Source organism: Anguilla anguilla, chromosome 2 (assembly GCF_013347855.1).
Source record: "Anguilla anguilla isolate fAngAng1 chromosome 2, fAngAng1.pri, whole genome shotgun sequence".
Taxonomy (NCBI): Eukaryota; Metazoa; Chordata; class Actinopteri; order Anguilliformes; family Anguillidae; genus Anguilla; species Anguilla anguilla.
In genome coordinates this window covers 45,226,028-45,246,541 of record NC_049202.1, presented here as the reverse complement: position 1 = coordinate 45,246,541, position 20,514 = coordinate 45,226,028, and the positions used below count along the sequence as shown (strand labels likewise).

At 42.2% G+C, this 20,514-nt stretch overlaps 1 protein-coding gene across 2 annotated transcripts in view; it reads right to left on the bottom strand.

Moving 5' to 3' along the window:
* Positions 1 to 1,089: 1,089 nt before the first annotated feature.
* parn (poly(A)-specific ribonuclease (deadenylation nuclease)) overlaps positions 1,090 to 20,514 on the bottom strand; it is a 25,422-nt gene continuing 5,997 nt past the window's right edge. The window contains exons 14-26 of one of the 2 annotated variants that reach the window (XM_035403129.1): positions 20,060 to 20,103; positions 19,922 to 19,964; positions 18,816 to 18,891; positions 18,550 to 18,660; positions 18,367 to 18,436; positions 16,431 to 16,486; positions 16,219 to 16,305; positions 16,044 to 16,118; positions 8,233 to 8,416; positions 6,992 to 7,149; positions 6,604 to 6,695; positions 5,500 to 5,654; positions 1,090 to 2,039 (exon numbers count right to left, since the gene is read on the bottom strand). In XM_035403129.1, the coding sequence (XP_035259020.1) occupies positions 2,033 to 2,039; positions 5,500 to 5,654; positions 6,604 to 6,695; positions 6,992 to 7,149; positions 8,233 to 8,416; positions 16,044 to 16,118; positions 16,219 to 16,305; positions 16,431 to 16,486; positions 18,367 to 18,436; positions 18,550 to 18,660; positions 18,816 to 18,891; positions 19,922 to 19,964; positions 20,060 to 20,103 (1,158 nt within the window). In that variant the 3' untranslated portion in view covers positions 1,090 to 2,032. The remainder of the gene's footprint in view (positions 2,040 to 5,499; positions 5,655 to 6,603; positions 6,696 to 6,991; positions 7,150 to 8,232; positions 8,417 to 16,043; positions 16,119 to 16,218; positions 16,306 to 16,430; positions 16,487 to 18,366; positions 18,437 to 18,549; positions 18,661 to 18,815; positions 18,892 to 19,921; positions 19,965 to 20,059; positions 20,104 to 20,514) is intronic. The other variant, XM_035403128.1, reaches the window with a different exon arrangement.

Genomic DNA, 20,514 nt, shown 5'->3' with positions numbered 1-20,514 from the left:
AGTTTCAGTAGAGTTTTAGGAGCGAAGGACAAAATAATATTTACAAATTGTATGAAATAGTTCCAAGCAACAGTTCGCATTGTCACAACTACAATTTAGATTCCTGACCTGACCACTTTTTTGGCTAAAATGCAACTCCCGTCTTTACAGCATTTATATTCAGCATAATCCTTGTGCAGGATCAGAGGCACAAATGTTTTGCCAGTCACTCAATTCACAAATAATTTCTCCATATAAGCAGATTAATTTACTTATGACTGTTCCGTTAACTTTAGTTGTTTGAACAATGTCAAAAGATGCATTTTGTATTTGAATGATCCGTTATAAGGGATAAGGGGCCTGTTGAATCCTTTATTCATCTGGGTTCTTCTTGGTAGTCTGCAAAATGTCAAGACCTTCATTCCAGCATTCAAACAAAGCAGCAGGCTTTCAAAGAAACTAGATCAAATCAGCCATGGTAGCTTCCATGTCAACAGAGCTCAAGAGTTTAGGGGTACTTGCATGACGACAGGGGTCAGACAGCCTACTAAAGTAAATGGCCATGAAAATAAAACAGCAGCACTTAGTGTCTTATTTTAATTGAGAAAGTGTGTTCGGTGGAGTTCTGTAGCCACACACACTGCCAAGAAACCAGGACCGAACACATTCAGCTGACCATTGCTGACAGGCGAATGGATACAATAATTAAGGGGCTGTAAATCAAGCAAATCAAGAGCGGGGCTTTACCTGCTCACCTAGCCACAGCCACCTCACACACTGGGCATTTGTACAAGCGACAATTGTAATAACCTCACCAAGTTTGAAAATAAATTTCCTGGCTCTTGTCAACATCAAGTAGAGACACATACTTGGAACAACTCTTGGCTCCACTTGCAGAGATGGCACAAAAAGTGGAGTTACACCAGATGATCCAAACATTTACACATATCTGACATTTGGAGAATAGTCTCTGTAAACTTACAGGAGTCAATACCTCAAATCTGAGGTTGGTACCGACACATGTGAATGATGTATTGAGGTGCTCAACAGGTTCCAATTTATTAGCTCTACATTCAACAGAACACGAACAAAAGAAATGCAACACTGGCATACTAAGAAACATTCTTTTATTTTTTTCCCCATTTAAGGAAATACTTTACATTTTATGGTACAAAAATGCACATATTAACACATTTTGCAAAACATTCTTTGACACAGTAGCAATGATCTGCAGGGAGTGGCTAGCACAACAAAGACTGACATGGAACAAAATTTGACATACAAAAAACCCAACTACATAACCTTTCTAGAAAAAGATGGAAAATGTCAATACGGAATAAACAACAGCATTACTGTTAGCTAAAAACTGGGAGGACTGTGGTCTACATATTTAAAAAGGAAAGACAAATGGAATTAAAATCTTACATTTTCTAATGACTCATTTTCTATTTTTACGGTATCAGTCAAGTCACATATAATAAACACCTACACATTCATTAATGTTGTTCTTATTTCAACACCATCCACTCTGTAAACACTCAGTGTGAATAACATTGGAAATTAAAACAAATAAACAAATTACAATACACAACACAACAGAAAGTGAGATCCCCCTCCTCCCAGTCACACAGCACTGTCCAAGCACAGTGAGGCATCAGTATGACCATATGAAATGTACAGCATTGTGTGGAAGATGGAAGTTCAAGGGGGGTGGGGGGTGGGTGGGTGTATGGTGTACAGCACTGATACAATCATCAGAGGGTTGTTTTTCTCCAAGAATGACATTGGGTCAAATGGGGCAAAATCTAAAGCTCTGGGGGGAAAAAAGCAAAAAAAAAAAAACTACACAACAGAAAAAGAGCAGCAGATTCATATTTCTGTGACCAACTTACACGGACCGTTTTTACCCGTTAAACACTGAAATTTTCTTATGGCTTTTTAGACTGTTGGGTGTGGCTGCCATGGGAATTGTCCGGTTTGGGGGATTTCAGCGACCTTTAAGGTTTCATGCTACCAGACATTTGGGACATCAAACAAGGTTGAAGAGGTTGTGTCAGCACCTGCAACAAAACAGAACTGAATTAGATCAAACGAAGCCTTGATCAAATGATTGCATCACAAGCCGCAATTCTGAGCAGAAAACATGTCAGTTCAGTCAGTTATGGCCATCGATGGTGCTTGCATCACCTTGCTAAGCAGGAAATACATGTTTGAAAAAATTTTATTCTTGAGGAGAAACAAAAAAGGTTTATGGGCAGTTTAATGAATCAAAACTCCTGAAAACGTAACATTGCTAGCAGTGCAATTTCCGTTTAGTTCAGAGCAGGTTTGGAAGAAAGTGGACTGAATTACCATGCTTAAAGTGATTAATACAAACAAAAACAGTTCCACATTACTTAAAAAGGAGACCGGCCATCACAGGGGTGAGACTGCTTCAAATACAAAATAAAAAATAAAAAATTCATCCTCAAAACCATCCAGTCCTTTCACAATGGCATCACTGAGAAGCCACACAGACTCCACGTGCTCACTGCTGTCTGTTCATCCCCCATGTACCCGCAGGCACCTGGGTCCTACTGCCTTTCAACAAGCACGGACCCAGCCTCCTAAGAGAGCTGATCTAACAATGCAGAAAATGGGCGACTGCGTGCCACACAACCCTGCTCGCCAGGGCATTTGTATTCAGAGATGCAAGTGGAGCTTGATGAAAAGGTACATGCCCTGCATCAATTCCCTGTAAAGTTATGACTGGCCACATCGCATTCTCTGGCTTTAATAGTCAGGCGGTTTTGACTGTTCTACTGTGTGCCCTGTGCACATGACAGACACGCTGCAGTACTTCATGCTGTCCTTCACATTCTGCCCACACGTGGTGGGGTAAGTCACTGAATTCAACAGGGTAGAGCAGATTGAGGAAGAGAGGGGGGGGGGGGGGGGGGAACCATGACAAGCCACTCAAGTGGAGCAGGGGGATAGGTTTACCCTTTCTGCCTATGCGGTTATATTTAGAGCTTCAAAAGAACCAGTGAACATTGGAAACAGGAGGCCACGATGCGCCAGACAGAAAGCATAAGAAGCCGATCCGGACTCCCAATTTGCCTTTATTCCCATTCTGTCCTAGCATAACAAACATAACCCGTTTTATTATACCGCTCATGTTTGAATTTGCCAAACTGGATTTTCTGGCAGATGCCACCATCTGAAATTATTAAATTATATAAACAATAATGAATAGTCAAAAACCATTTTCCCCTTCTTCACATTAAATTATGATAAATTGATTTGCTTTCTTATCCTGCACAAATCAAGATGTGTAAGTTAATACAGATATATCCAGAGTTTAGAAGATCACGTTACTTTGTTTTTGCATTTGTCTCACATGACTGTCTGGCCCATCAGATATTAAATCACAGCTGAAGTGAACATGTGAGCTGTTATCATGAACAGAGAGAACAGCGTAGACCATCTCAGGGTGGAAATGCTGAACAATTCTCCTTCCGAGTGCCAAAGGTCCAAAGACGACCTCTTGTCAAAATGCACGCTCAAACAGCAGCTATATGACCAGAGGAAACTGGACTTGCAGTGGGATGTTCCTTGGCACAGATGATGGAGCAGCGGGTAATGCTAAATGGACGAGGACATGGCACTGCTTCTCTTGGAAACTTTGTTAGTCTTAAACATAGGAGGGATGGTGCCGAATACAAATACCATATTCGGCAACACTGGAATAATGCATTCTTCCCGAATGTTCTCCTCCCAAATTCAGCCATTATAAGGATTCTGATCTCCCCCCCATCTCCTTGATGCGATTCGCTCAGAAGTCAGAACCAAATTTTCTCAATTAGACACACGCGCACACACAACTGCAGTCTCTGTGACTATTTTATTTCTCCAGTTTAGATAGTGATATATAAAGTCAAAATAATCTCAGAATTTTCAAGTTCTAGTTCTGCTTGGTTTGGCACTTGTGGGCATGGTTGACTTGCTTTTGATTATTAAATTATGAACCTGATTAGAGATCCTGTTCCTTTTTTCCCATGAATTACACAGAAGTTGCATTTCGTTTTTAACCTGTACGTAATCTAGAAATATCAGAATGGCAGTGATTGTATAGGGGGGATCTTGACTTTGAAAAAATATTTATAATGGAATTTAAGTGCTCTTGATACTGAAAGCCATTTCGCGAGCTTGAACTACGGATCTAGATCCGTGGTCATGTCGACAAACCGACAAACCGCTAACAAAACACTGGCCTGCGAGCACTTTTTCCCCCCCATTTCCATAAATACTACAAACGTGCACAAGAAGACTAAAACATATTCTGAAATCTGAGATGTTACAAATGGGGAACATCAATACGAAACACTTTGTGGGATATGTGCCATGGTGTACTTTTTTTTTTTTGTTCGTTTTTTTATTTAAGAGGGCCATAGCCAACCAAATGATCAAAAATCTGCGGGCACCAATCAGATTGGGCAGAGTTCACTTATCCAGACATGGGGAAGCTTTGCAGACTGGGTATATGGAATTGAGGTTGTGACTCGCAGGACCCGACACACTTTAGCATTTTTGTGTTAAGCCAAGGTATCATTTCAGCATGCACATGCCAAATTTCACCAAGAACTGTGGCAACCCACAGCACACTCATCTGAGCAATTGCAAGAGCCATACCTGGCCCAAAATGGCAAAGTGTGTACTTGGCATTATCATGCATATGAATATGGTAATGTTAAATAGTTATCTTTTTTTAAAGCCAAGACTATTTATCTCATGCTTGGTAGTTAAAGATTAGCTTTCCCTTGCAGGCTTCTAGGTCTTAACCATCAGCCTGCACAGTTATTAATACCTTCTATTCTCATATTTCAGCACTTGATTGAAAAGAAATGACCGATTTTGTTTAACAGTTTTGTACATGAGGTATTGTGAGAGAGTTCAGATTTACAAATAAAATTCTTTTGTACTAAATGTAATTTTTTTCCCCCATTCAGATAAAAGGGCTGTAATTCCGTAACATCACAAATAGCCTGGAGATGTGACCATATTACTGTGATCACAGGTATAAAAGTTTCATTTGTAAAATGAAAAATAGGGAGAAATAAGTTTATGAAATATACTGCCAGACCATTAGAGCTGGCAGGCTCTCTCTATAAATTTCAGGATCATAGAATGACATTTCAAAGACAAAAGGATCATGGAAGACAATCCCTCCCAAAATACTTTGTTAGTGCACTGCGCTGGCAGATTCTCTACATAACATATCCATGTCCTTTAATCTAGCTTTAAGAATTAAAGTTAAGAAATTGTTCAGCTACCTAACAATGGCCAATATTACAACACCTATTGATTCTGGATGTCATGGTAACCTTGGGAACATAACAGGTATTCACTAAATTTTTTGGAAACCTTGATTTACCACAGGCTAATACAGGTATGGAATTTGAAATGTCCCCAAAAAGCAAATACGATTAAAATTTCAACGTTATGAAAATGGCCATTCAAACTGGCAGCGGACTTGCTCACCTTCGGTCTTCCTCTTCTTGTTTTTGCGGCCTTTCTTGCCCTGAGTGGCAGACAGCAGAGGCCAGGTGCTGGTGTTGGCATTCCCATCCTCCTCTGTGCCATCGTAGGCCTGCTCTTCCTGAATGGGGCTCATGTTCCTTTTCTCTGCTGATGGCCTGCAAAAACAGTCACGTGAGGGAGGGGAGGGCGTATTCACAGCGGTACTGATGGAAATAGTCAAGACTACAACTCCCATCAGCACCTAAGGAAGGAAGCTCACAGTTTGCCATTCCAGAGATCTCATTCTACGTTCTCATGCTATGTGCACCTTCATGTGATACCCAAAATTAGCCTACACTCGTGCACACATCTAACAGAGGAGGAATTTTCCATTGAAGACTAAAACCTCACGATTAACATCATGTAATCACAATACACTCATCTGAGCAATGAGTGTCTTACTGACAGTGTGATGTGGTCACCAGGCATCAATTTAAATTTCACATCTTCACCTATACATTTACAGGGAATAAATGTGTGTAATGTGTACAATTACAATTTTTTAGAGGTTCTTCTAAAAAATTAGTTCCAAATAATGATTAGAATTTTGGCTACCTTAATTTGTAATCCAGTTAAAGATATTAGCCTTTAGAAGCTATCTTTATTTTAATGTCTATTTTACTTCACAACTAGTTAACAGCATGCATTAATCCATTTCAGGTCAGCCACATTATTCCACTGAAACTCAAAACTACCCAGATTCTCGTCAAACACAGCCCCCCCACCACGGTGCTGCAGGCAAACATAAATTAAGCTGTCTAAACTTAACCATCATGTGATGCCACACAGCAATTTGTGGCGCTTTAGTCATCATACTGATCAAAATGAAACAATCGGTTTTCTTCCCTCAAAGGCCATTTAAGGAATCTGGAGTAGGATTCATAAGGTCTTTGTACCACCAGCTAAACAGGCGCACAGATAGTATCCCGGCACCAGACTCACTGGTACGTGTCGATTATGACTGTAAACAAAGACCAAAGACCCATTCTCAAAGAAACTCTCTGCATGTGAAATCTGCATGTTGTTAGGAGAAAGTAAGGAGATGCAGGGGCAGAGGCAACATACTGACTTTAACCAGCTGTCTTCCGACCTGCTGTCCACAACATCAGCGTACGATGGAACCGGCCCACCCTCCGCCGTCCTGCCAGTACTCAGCGCTGCCAGGAAACACACATTTTTTTTTTTTTTTTTCTTGACAAACCTCCACAAACGAGACTGGCATTTAGTTGATATTGCATTTCGCACAATGTACTGAATACTGAAGGCCAAGAAGCCCAGGGTGCACATTTGAGCAACAGCAAATAAGCAAAAAATTTTATCTGGCACCATTCTCAAAATCCACTCCAACCTCAAGACAGTTTCAGAAGCAAATAAGTGCCGAGATAAATCTGATTCTCAGAAAAAGTATAACTGAATTGGGGGGGGAAAATGAAAAGGGAAGTCTCATTCCTACCGTCGGTTTTCATCTTTTTGTTCTTCTTGTCGACGGTGGAGTGACTCCAGGTGCCACTGTGGCTGACTGCTTCGCTACCCTCAACGTCACCCTCCTCAGGCTCGTCAGAGCCCTGCTCCTCCTGAATAGGACTGATGCTCCTCTTCCCAGTGAAGGTCCTGGCACACACATTCAGAGACATCACCACCCATCCTCCACCGTACAGGGACATGCACATTCTCCTACATAGTTTCCACAGGGCCAGCTGGTACACATTCAGTGCCTCCACATAAACAGCTTCAAGTTCAGAATACAGCTTCATATTATGTGCCAAAGGACTTTCTGGTGAACGATCACTCCTGTACTGTCTATACACTGTACAACATGCACTATCAAATTTCATTAACTCATATTCCAAATATGGCTTTGTTAGATTTCACCACAATTCACCCATTCAATAAAATGTGCATATGGACGTCCAGCAAATTCTTAAATTTGTTTGTATGGGATACTGACTCATTATATTTTACAGAACAGGCCAGTTTTTAAGATGAGCTTTAAGTGTTTTCAGGTCAGTTTGCTTTAAAAAAAAAAAAAATAAACACCAACCTTATGGACTGAAATGGCTCATCCAAGGCATTCAACAAGTACACAAGGCACTGTAATATATAACTAATAAAATGCTTCTGCAGTTCTTGCACAAAATCACACATCTGGACACAAGACTGAAAGGTATATATATATATATATATACACACACACACACACACACACACACATACACACACACACACGATACTGAAATTAGGAGACTAATATTCCCACAGATTAATGAATTTAGCAAGATTATGTAATGCATAAGGCCAATAAATACTTTAGATGAGCAGGCTGTGGGTTCAGCCAGAGTCCCTGTCTGTAATCGGTGAGCCCCTCCCCACTTCCTGAGGTCACAGCCGGGTGTCCCCTCTCTGGCGTAGGCTGTGCAGGCACGGCACACAGCCAGCATACACATTTTACTCAATGAGAAATTACCAAACTGCTATTAGTTTCCCTGTGAAAGACAGATTCCACCCTAAACCTGAGACCCTGACATCAGAACTTGCCTTAAGGTTCCTGCTTTAGTCCTAATGGAAGAACCGTGAAGCAACACTCCAGGAACTGTGAGTGAGTTTTAAGCCGTTGGAAAGAAAGGCAACCTTAACCCTTTCTGAGGAGTGCCCAGTGGCCATGGCTGGAAGCAGAAGCTAAGCTGTGCGACTTACTGGTTGTGGTTGTACCCGTAGCCGGACACTGCCGTGCTGGTGCTGCTGCTGCTGCTGTAGTGGGACTTCACCCAGCCGTCCTCAGGCCACTTCTTGCGGCTCTGCTTGTCATCCTGCCGGCTCTCCAGGTATTCGGCGTACGTCTGGATGCGGTAGCTCTCTGCATAGCGGCTGGTGTTCATGGCTGCAGAGTGGCGGCGGGGAGGGGGGGTGATTAAAAGGAAACCGCACCATGGGACATGGTGCCTGTGAGCTTAGCAACATCCCTGCAGCACAAAGCAATACCTGTAATTCCTCAACACAGATTCATATTGGTGACCAAGTGACCACAAGAGATCAATGCCCTACTGTTTGGAAAAGCACTGCATGCCAGGTAAGCAGTACCCACATTCACAATATTATGTACACATCCCTCCAGGCCCTCCAAGCTTGGCAGAGCTTACCCTTCATGCGACTGCCACACCCTGAGACTATAAAACTGCCACACCCCTTCACATGTCCGGAGTCAAATCCTCAATTTAATATGCAAACGTTTTTAAAATGGTGAAAGGGCAGTCCTACTTATTTTCAGTACCTGCCAATAATGTGTGGGAATTCAGAAACTGAGATAGAACCTAGTGCCCAAACTGGAATCACAAACTGGCATGCCAATATTGTGAGTGAGGAAGCCCTTCTACAAAGGAATCAAATGGAAAAATCACCAGCAGAAGCGTAACATGTAATTTCAGAATGGTGGATGGATCAAAGAATGTGTGCATTACCAGAGTATTACAGTCCCAGTGATTATACCAACTGACAGAGGTAATGAATACGTCACATGACAACTGCAGAAACAACTTCAAAAGCAGGCTCTTCACCTTATTCGCCTATTTAAATATTTGAGGTCTTTTGCTTGACAACAAAACTTGGAGGTCCACTGTACTGCACTCAGCATTTAATGAGCCAAGATGTTTAAACTTGCAGGGACCCTGTAATTAGAAGCAGAGCGGTAGCTGAGCCCACAGGCGGAGGAGCGAGTCTTCCACATGACTCAGCGGTTCAGAGGGAAGCCCAGAGTTCCTCGGGTTGGTGTCACTTATGAATCCTGCAGACCTGAGCAGCGGGGTCAGAGTGTTCAGGTACGCATTTGCAGAACTTCATTTTGCGCAGACCGGGAACATCGGATTTATTACATTTCTAATGCCACATCAAAAGATGACAGATTTAAATTATTATTCAGGTTGTTCAAGTTTATGTGGGGAGGAGAACCATTTTTCTTTTCCATCCTCCCTCATGCCAAATGTCACTGAAAAGCATTCGACTTGCTGTCAGAATGCCAGGGATCTGACAGATTAACAGTGGGCAAGAACATGCATGTAGACTGAAAGCAGGTGAGTCAGCCACAAAAGTAAACCAAATCAAACCAATGTTTAGTCTTGCATCAGTCCTTGGGAAATAATGAAGGGCTAGACTTAGGATAATGGCAGAAATATTTAATTTACACACTTGCCCTGGGGAGGTTGAACGGTGCTTAAGAGATATTTTCAAAATTACAATAAAAATGCATTTGTTAATGACAGTTCTGCTTGAAACATAGCTGTAGATTTTGAAGGAAGTCAAGAATTTGCAGTTTTTAAGGTTTTAGGCTATTACAGGAAAGACAAATGTGATTCTAGCATTTATTTTCCAACCTTCTGACGGTACCCTTTAGGCCTCTGGATAAAACGAAGAACATTTCTGTCGCTTCATATTTTAATCCAAGTGACTGAGCTTCAGATTGAGAATAGAGAAAAGCCCATCAGCATTTGGGAATTGACATCAATCATTTGGGACTGAAATATTTCAGTCAAAAGAAATACACCACTGAAAGCAATCAATATTCTGTCTACCAAACTGCACTGTGATGAGCTCTGCATTATGACAACATATCTGACCAGACACCAACAAGATTATCTGAATCAAATAATTTCCCAAATAACTACATTTCACACAGACATGGATGCTTGTTTACGACTCAATTGCATGTGCCCCGTCATTTATCTTTGTGCTCCACATGGAGTCCATTTCTATTTCATGCATCTAAGCAGTACTAGCCACTGTAATAAAATGCCTCTCCAGCCATTACAATTGAACTTCAGAGGCATTTGGTGAGAAAACAACCATACACTTCTGCGTAAAGTTGTTTGAGAAGTTAGTTGCGCTAGTTCAGACATGGCTAAACATTTGTTACAGTACTAACATGCCCAATTCTACAGATTTATGCCCTAAGCAGTTTTAAAAATTAAGTTACAAAATACAATATTTTATTAGATAAGTTAACACGTTATCAGTTGCTAGCATAAAAAGACTATTAAATGTGACAAACAAAATAGCAGAGTCCGGACTAGGTCTAAGCCTGATTACCAACAAGATGGGAAGCAAGTCCGACATATCACATCAAGCTATGGAAATGAACCTAAACTTAAAATGACTTTTCCAGAATGGTGTCCCCATTTGGCCCCCCAACACATTGAAATCTGTCCTTGTAATGTCCCACAGCATTCTCAAAACCACAGGGTGGATGTTAAAAACTAGTTTATAATCCTGACCAGCCCAAGATCATTTCTGTCTAAAAGCTTGAACTGTGTGCATACTATACTGTAAAATTAATGGAAGCCTATTTTGAAAAGGTGTAGCGCTGTTCATTAGGAGGAAAACCAAATCAATAAACCGCTGGCAATATTCATTCCTTTAGGTCTGACTCATACCATCTGTAAAGACTCATTGAAAAGAATTCTCCATTTGTTCTTCCAAAGTTTCAGGTCTCAAAATTACACAAAGAAATGTTGGGAATTTCCACAGTGCAGAGGGCATTCTCTATGGAGATGATCCACTTGCCAATGTCTCTGACACAAGCCGGTTATAGGAGGAGCCAGGAGGCTTTATGACAGCCCATCAAACACTTATGGTGTTGGCAGCATAACGAATGGGGACCACACAGGACATGGACTCATCTCACAGACTGGTGTTCACATTTTTTAAATCTATTAACATCTATTTTAACAATATGACAATGCATCGGTACATCAACCTCACACCGACCTGAAAATCTTCACACAAGAGAAGGCAGAGTGTCCTTTCCCCAACCACCGGCAGGCAAAACACGAATCTCAGAAAACACGTCGGGACGTGTTACTGCGCACAGAACTCTCCATTTCTCAGAGACCTTGACGTACAGTAAGACAGATATTTGGTATGTCACAGATCCCCAGGTTTCATGACGGGTTAGAACAGTTGTAAACTCACGCGTAATGCTAAGACGATAGAATGATTGACAAATAATAGGTCAAAAGATCTATATATATTTTCCCCTAATCAAAATGAATTGGCAGCTTTTGTTTAAGCAGCTGCAAGGTGAAAGTGTCACTAGGTGCTCCAGGCACTCCAAAGTTGGAGAGAAAGGAGGGAGAGAGAGCAGCCCCTCAGCGAGGAGCTATGGTCGCCGTGGTCCAGACAGAGCTCAGCGCTCCTCTGTCCCCTGCGGTGGGGCAGTGGCTTAAGGCCCACCAGCGTCGCTGGTGAAGCTGTAGTTCCCGTACCCCAGGGGGCAGCAGAAATGAGCTTGGCCGACAGCGCCTTTGTCACACCTGTACAGACAGCTGGCCTGGTTCCGATGACTCAGCCTCCTGAGCGAGGGTGTGGTGGACAGACGCCGGCGTGCGTCCCCACAGAGCGATTGTAAAGCTTATTGAAATTCATTCCGCTGTTCCGCGCGTTCAAACCGCCCTGTCAAAGTCAGCACTATTGTTTTTCAGCCGTACAGAAAAGGCTTTTCCACCCCCACTCCCAACAAACTGCAACTACGGCCAGTGCCGTGGGGATTTAACGCACTGAAGAGAAACACAACCCCTGACTGATGTGCTGAATGTGCATCAACCGAACAGTAAGTTGAGTGGACTTCATGAGCGTCTCGACCAGCTATAACAACTCAACAAAAGCAAAGTGTCTGAAAATTGCAGGCACAATTCAAAGAGGAATGCAACAGGGTATCCGAAAATGAAAAGCAGCAGTTAGGCCAGTGCCGTACAAGCACAATGTCAGCACTTAAAACACAAGCACATGAGCGGTCTCTAGAATAGTATCGGCCCTGAGCAAGTCCTGTGTCAGGTCATGAGACCAGGGGTGCAATGATGCAACACTGCACTTTCCCAATAACCTAAAAACATCTTTGCTCCAAAAAAACAGACTTCTTGGCAACGAGTAGCATATGGACTGCAAGTGGCAGGGAGGACATGCGTGTGCCAGCTGGGGTCCTTAGATAACTCCCACCTCGTGAGCGACTCTGCTCGCAGTCCTTCAGCCACGGCCTGAGGGAATCGGTGTAAACAAGCCCTGCCGATACAACGCAGTCCATGTCACGGACCGCTCAATTCTCCAAGGTGTTTAACAAAAAAAGTAAAAAAATGCATTTGTATAGGTCAGCAGCAAATTATCATTTAAATTTTTTTTTTTTAATCAGTATTTTGGTTCCCTGTGTACCTCTGAACAAAGTGCAGCACGATATGGATTGTGGTTAGAAATTCTAGTAGCAAAGTCCAGGGGTCAAAAAGTAGAAGTCCTGCCATGTGTTTCTTCCACCAATGAACTCAGCCAGCTGATGTCACCAATTAGCTCAGTTCTTCAGTCAGGAGGTGGAACCAATTGGCCAGGTGATTGGAACAAAAATATTTGAAAGGACTTTCACTTTCTGAACCTGGAATTTTCACCTCTGCTTGTGTTAGAAATCAGATGAACCATAATAATTCCCCATTCTAAAGCAGACACCAACTCTGGGTAAATGCACTACACACTAGAACTGAATATTACAAAGGTCTTTCCAAAACTGTAAATCTTCATATGTATGCTACATTTCCTACATGCTGTCATGTCCTACAGCTGTAAAGGGAAAGTGAAGGGAGGCGTTTATTTTGGCCCCTGTGTTCTTGGAGTGTTAATCTTCTCAGTAGAGCTCATGCAGGAAATACTGGACATGCTTTAAAAGAATTCTCATTTCTTCTTCAGCAGGAGTTGGCCACTTCCTGTAGCTTGCACAGCACATGAGCAGTGTGTGTGAGTCACACAAGAATCTTAATTTATCAGATTGCTGATAAATGAAAAAAGATCAGACACCAACTACAAAGTCTAACAAACTTCTAGATGCGCACAAATATCTAAACCATTGTTGCACGTAGTATATAGACGAAATAACTGCTCGCTCCCTCCAGGAGAAATAAGTAAAACAAAACTGCAAATCTTATCAAGATCTGTTCAAAGGAACACGAACACGCACACTAAAGACCTTACTTTCAGTAAGGAGTTAACTAGAAGATGAGTCAAGCTTAATGAGAAATTCTACTGTTGCAAGTCAGCTGTGTACAAATTTGAGGGGGGGAGGGAGGGGGGGGATCTCAAAGGAAATAAACAACCCAACGTGAAAATGGGGAATAAAAGGCAGCCCTCTCTCCTCTGGCCGGCCATGTGACAGCCAAAGCATATGACTTCCATAACTTCATCGCTTGTTATGCAGTGATTGCCGGACACAATCGAGCATGTGTTTCTCGAGCGTGCTCAGTGCCCAGGCTTCCTTCTCCACAGCTCAGGCCATTCGTCAGCCTTCTCCGCTCGCTCCGAAACCCATTCGGGGCCCATTCCCCCGGCCCGCCGCGATCAGAGGCTCTTCACGTGACCTCTCGGAGGAAACCGACAGACGGGCGACATACCTCAGTCTACACAGTGACTTGAAACCGAAATTAATCTAGGGCAGCTTGTGAGCAAGCTGGAATCCTCTATTCAGCTGAATTCATTCTACCGGGGAGGAAAAAAAATAAGCATTGTGCCGGGGCTATTCACGGGTTTGAACAGAAACTTTCATTTTGGGTCACAACTGAATCTGGATCAACGAAGAGCAAAAAAATTAAAATTGTCAACTAGGGTGCTTTAAGCTGACCAATGTCCCCGTTCCTGTCTGCATGTCAAAGTGGCTACATGGCTGAAGACTCAAATGATCAGCCAGTGTAATCTCCAGAAGAAAAATACAGCCATTAAAGAACAAGCCAAAGTGCCCATCAAAATGTTGGTGAGAACTAAGATAATTTACTCCATTCGTTCCATTCAGCTGAAGGCAGACTTCCCCTATGCGTGTAGTTTTAGGGATTAGTGGAACATGAGAAATATGTGTGTCTTGTGAATTAATGTTACTTTGATAGAGCAGGCCACATTACGAGCCCTACACTAGTCAGAACACACATCCATTCCCCACAGAGATGTGGTTGTGAACTACTTCAGTTGCACCCTTAAGTTCAACAAGTTATTGGATATTTTAATACACAGAGTAAACACAGACCTATGCAGCTACTGCTCTCCCACATGAACGACTAACGCACTGCAAAGCAATTTGGCCTAGGCTTTTAACAAATACACATTAATGCGCTTTCCCCATTAAAACATTTTCTTCCCGTCTGAAACAAAACATGGTTTTGCAAAATCAGCCTTAAATGGTAATTGCAACATAAGCCAAATTGCTTAGCAGTCAGACTGAATCACACGACAAGACTACAAAAGGACTTGTAATGGCCTGAAACGTGTGACTGATCCCATCTGCTGGGCATCCAGCATAACTGCATGTCTACTCTGTTGATTACATTTCATCGAGGGCCAAGACCAAAATAGAAGCTTACCAGGGACTCGTCACACACATTCCAGTGCCTTTTATAAACCTTTGCGGGGATATCCCTGACAGGAAGCTCAAAATATCCACCCGGCTTCCTGCGGCAGCCTTCTCGGGCCACAGAGGCAGGTAGCGCGCCGACGCGGTGGGCTGCGTTCCCCGCATAGCCCCCTCAGTCAGGCCCCCCACAGGCAGAGCGCGACTCCTTTTATAAGCATGCCGCGGAAGTTCGCTACTGCATTAGCTTCACATTCCCCAGATGCCCTGCGCAAAGGCGCCCTATCCGGAGGAGTCGGGCGAGCGCTGCCTCACTGGAAACGAATCAAACTGCACGCCGTTACTGAAGCCCCATACGATGGGCTGAGACACTGATGCCACTAGAGTCAAACGTCTTCGAGTTTTTTAGGAAGAGCAGAGGGCGCAGGACTGACCCTGACAACCAGGCCTGCACCTGAAGGTGGGTGCCGTTTATGGGGCAGAGAAGAGCAGCGTTGCGTCCTGTGGCCTGTGCCTGGTGGTAAATCATGATCCTCTTTTTTAACGGCCCGTTCTATTTACCTGCACTATTCTAAATATGTTTATTGAATGCCCATCAGAAGTAAATCAAAATTGAAGCTACCTCTTTGTACATTTGAACACACCCATTTCATCTGATACATGTGCCTTTCAGATTTAGCTCCAAGCATGCTTTTCTGGAGCATCACCAACCCCCCAGCTAATGGAATTAAAGCCATCTGTGCACACACAAACCAAAAAGCTAAGATCTACTTTGACTTGTGCAGACGAAAGGGAAAAAAGTGACTAAACCCCCCCAAATCTTTCCATGGATTCCAGCATTCCAGCACTGAATGAAAAGCTTCCACATCCACTGCTGTTCTTATAACCACTGAACTGGCTTACTAATAGAAGCAGAAAATGTGGTCAAAGTGTAATTTTGTGCACACCAGAGTTCAATGCGAGGTTCAGAAATGCCAATTTTCTGGTAATTTGTAGTGCTTTAATAACAATGAGGGGAAACAGACTACATTCTGCATTGTATCTGCCACCCTGTTATGAAACACTACATTGTTTCCAGTTCTTATGTAGAGAACTTTTCAACAAAGACAGAGGCCACTAATGAGAAATAAAAATGCAGGGTTGCACCTACCAATCTGCACTTGGTCCGTCTGACTCAATGACACAAATGCGGACGTATCATCAATCCAGGAAACCTGTATGTTTCCTGAAAATACGGACAAAAGGAAGTTAATGGGTGGAAGGGGGAGTAACTGAGGTCACAGTGTTAATGTTAAGGGACCCTGTGTAGATCAAGTGCAGCTCACCGAAGGCACTGAAGAGCTGGTAGAGATCGCTGGTCTTCCACTCTTTGGGAAAGGTGACATAGAGGACGTGGTCTCTTTTTGGCTGCACTGCAGAGGAGGAGTAGGAGGAGGACCACAGTTGTGCACGGCAACATGGTCAGGCAACATTGCATGTAGTTAACTCCAAAAATCAATCAATTCAGAGGGCGGATTTACATCTCAAATGTACTCACAGTCTGGACCGCTGATGTTGAGGTATGGAATATCAATGATTCTCATGAGGAAGAGCCTACAGCAAGAGAAAGCACAACATTTCCATCGAATCACTAATTGGACAATTCTGGATCCAAGTCATGCTTTCACTGCGTACATTTGAAGATTTTTGATCCAAGTCATGCTTTTAAAATGTATTGGAAGACCAGTAAAAACAGCCCATTACTTTGAAGATAGAGCCCAAAGGACAAAACAAGAAATACATCTTCAATTTGTAAATTCCAGAAGGCCGATGAACCAAAATGACTTTTGTCATTGCACCACATCAGGTTACAGAACAGACCACGTCCACATATCATAAAAATTGATTAAGGCTGTTAATTTGCACTTTGACAATAAATGACAGCAAATGGTTGGGAAATATACTACAGGCTGAAGGTATATCAAGAGCTCATTAGTTTATCTTGATACTAGCCTCAGCTTCCTTTTAAAAGCTGAGCACTAATCAATTCTCATTGCCAGTGGCAGCTTCATCTAGGCAGCAAATCCTTTCAGCTGCTGCTTACTGCCAAACAGTCAAATCCCCAAGTTATTTCTGCTTTCCATGCAGACACTGTTCATCTATGACCGTTTCAAGTTAAACAATATTGAAATGAGTGTGAAGTTATTTTCAAAATAAAAGTACAATGAAGACACTAAAAGTTGTTCACAAGTCTTTTTTGGCAAAACTTGCGAGCTAGTAGCCAACCATTTCAACAGAAACAAGCAATGGTGAAAAGCACTGACCTATGAGCTTCATCAATGGCTTGAGAAATACAGAGAAATCTTAGTCAACAATGTGGTTACCTCTCCATTAAAACATTTAGACATGATTCTAAACAAGAATTCATTCTTTCTGAAGCATAGCTGATGTAATTACAAGTAATTTGCTGCCCCCCTTTGGTGAGAAAGGAAGCCTAAAATGTAAAAGCTCCAACACAACTGAGGCATGGCACAAATATTAGAGGATATTCCTCTATAAGGAAGTTCACAGCTGTCATTCCCTGGTGGCACGCTGCCATCATGCCCTTCAGCAAGGTACAAAACCTGGATCGCTTCAGTAAACATGCGACCATGCGAAGGGTTGTGAAAGGGTTCCTAGACAAAGGCATCTGACTAAGGGATAAATAATGCTCTCCTTGTACTGAAGCCCTCTGCTTCTGTCAGTGCCAGTGAATCATTCTCAAGGACCCTGCCAGAATTCCCCTGCTACCTGTATACTACAGGACCCTGTCCAGCCAAAAGCAGCCAATTATATCCCGTCCTAAGAATGAATTGTCCTATCAGTTATAAAACCTGGCGATACAGTATTACAGTGTGATTTGTGGGTTATTACTGATTTGTCTATCTCTAGCGGTGTTTGCCTACGATTCTACTTGCTCCTTAAGTAATCTAAAAAAAACATTGCAAATGAGGCACACTTCATATTAGGCCAGCCTCCTTGCCATTAAGAACACTCCGCTGAGAGTATACAGCTATATGTGCACCTCATTTCTTTTCATTTCCTCATGCTTTTTCTCCCCATTTTGGAATGCCCAGTTGTACCCACCAGCAATCACTGTCGCACCCTCCACTATTGACTTGGCAGAGTGTAGACAAGCATGAAGCATCTCCTCCGAAGCATGTCCTCTCAACCCTGGAGGCTGCTTCTCACCACACCACAGTTCCAAAGTCGAGCTCACAGACATGAACCAGAGGAAGATGCTTCATGTGGGAGCCAAACTGATCGTGAGGCCCATCCACACATTTGAACATTCTTAACAGGATGGGCCACCCAGTAGCCCCAGCATACCTCATTTCAAAATTCATTTTGCATGAATACAATCTACTACACATTATCAGGCTATAAAACATTTACTTAAGAACAAATAGTCACAAAACCAAAGGATAAGAGAGTGCTTCCAGAATTAAACTTACTTGTTGAAAAAGGGCTCAATGAGCTTGGACCTGGCTGATATGTGCCCCTTAGGTGGAGTGAGGAAGGACCCTGAGGAAGAAGTGTCAAAAACATGTAGGATGATCCTCAAGAACTAGTCATCATTTAAGAGATTGGCTCCAATGGCCAGAATAAGTCCATTAACTAAAAATAAAACCCAGTACCCAAGTAGTTGGCCATGGAAATGAAGCACAGGCCAGTGATGTAGGCATCATAGCCTGCCTCATGGAGCTGCTCTGTAGCAGTGTCATAGCTTGGAAACCCCTCTGCACTTTCTGGAATAAATCAAACATGAAAAATGATTTCAATACAATAATTGTCAAAATCTTTAATTTGAGGACTATGGTAGCCAAAAACATATAAAAGGCATTTATTAAATGCAGGACACCAAAAATTAAACAATTTTCAACACTGTCCAATGATTTCTTACCGACTTTTGGGGCCTTGAAAGGAGTTTCTTTCAACTGCTTTTCCAGTTCTGCCAATGATGTGTTATTGATAATCTCCTACAGAGAAATGTAATCGCATATTTGTAACTTCATTCATTTTGGTATATTCATGTATATTCAGTGATTCTCTATACAAAGAACTAATCTCGACTAAGATTCTTTATATAGTCATGCATCATTTGAATTTGACTGGCAAATTGATATATCACCACATCCTTTATAAAGGACAGTTCCTACAAATTTTAGTCTGGCCACATGCATGTACCTTAATGAAAGATAACTAAAATAGTTTATACAAATGAACAAAAAGCATTTAAGGCAAAATAATTACTGCTACCACTTATACCCGTTTCACACACAAAACCTTGGAATGACATGGGATACTGAACCCGGGTTCAACCCGCATTTGAGCCATTCACACCACACTATTGTCACAGCCAAGTGCTGGGCCCTCACCGTCCAAACGACCTGGGTCCGCGTGTTAATTTCTGTACACGTTCAGTTTTATCCTGCTGATACAGCTTGGTAGCCTGCTGGCTAGTCGATACAATATATTTGCCATTACGCTGGCTTAACCTAGCATGTTAAGTCCTGAATCGATAGCCCAATGATGTGCTCCAAATATTGCAAATGCTTGGTAAAAACTATGTCCAAGTATTTTAAGTAACATATTTGTTATATAATATTCCCCATTACATATTTACCCGTGACAACTGAGAAAAACCTCTTGCGTGAATCTAGCTGTGAATCTAGCTAGCAAAAATGAAGATCATTCCCAAGGAGCTTTGTACTAATATACATAAATACACGATTGCCATCATTTATATAAAAAGTTTCTGAACATTGTTTCTGCAGGAGGGCAGTTGGAAGACTTGGAGGATCGATTCAGAAAATTAGGGACAGTAAAACACAAGAAGATCAAGAGTCGGTCAGCGAACCAAGATGAGTAACGAGGTCAACGTGGGTTGACCCCAGGTCATTGCTTTATTTTGTTTTGAAAAAGGGGTACTAATGGTCAAAGAGACTCCACAAGAGCCAAAGCCCAACAGTACAGGGTTCAAATGTGGAGAAACCGCAAGAGCCTTACTTTAAATGGTTGTGTAGATGCCATGAGTTTTGTGTCCAAAAGCCTGAAGAATAAGGGGGAGAGGCAATAAATAATCAATTAGGTTGTGGGGAATGAAAACCAAAATAAAACAAATGAAGCAAGATTAAATATTCTTACCTAGGAAAGACACACATGGTAACCTCTTTGAAGTCACTCAGGTCCTGGAATAACAAAAATATTGATATGTTTGAGATAGGGGAGGGGACAAAAATATTGAAAAAACAAATGAAAATTAAACAAAATAAAGGTTGCATTTAGTAGCTGATATTGAAGCTTTATTTTGGAAGTGCCAAATTTTTTTTTTATTATTTCATTTTTAGACGTCTTACACATAAAAACATTGTTTGTGCATAATCATTCACATTCATAATGCAACTCGGATGTAGCTTGCCATCTATACATTCAGAAGGGCAGTTTCAAAAGTTTTCTTCATGCTCCCTGACAATAGGTAATCACATCTGTATACCTGACAATCACGGAAATCAGTTCAGAAGTGCATTCCCCCATAATGCATGCAGCCAAGTAGTATTCACTCTGAAACCCACCAGCTGTGCTGTACAGCCATTGCACTG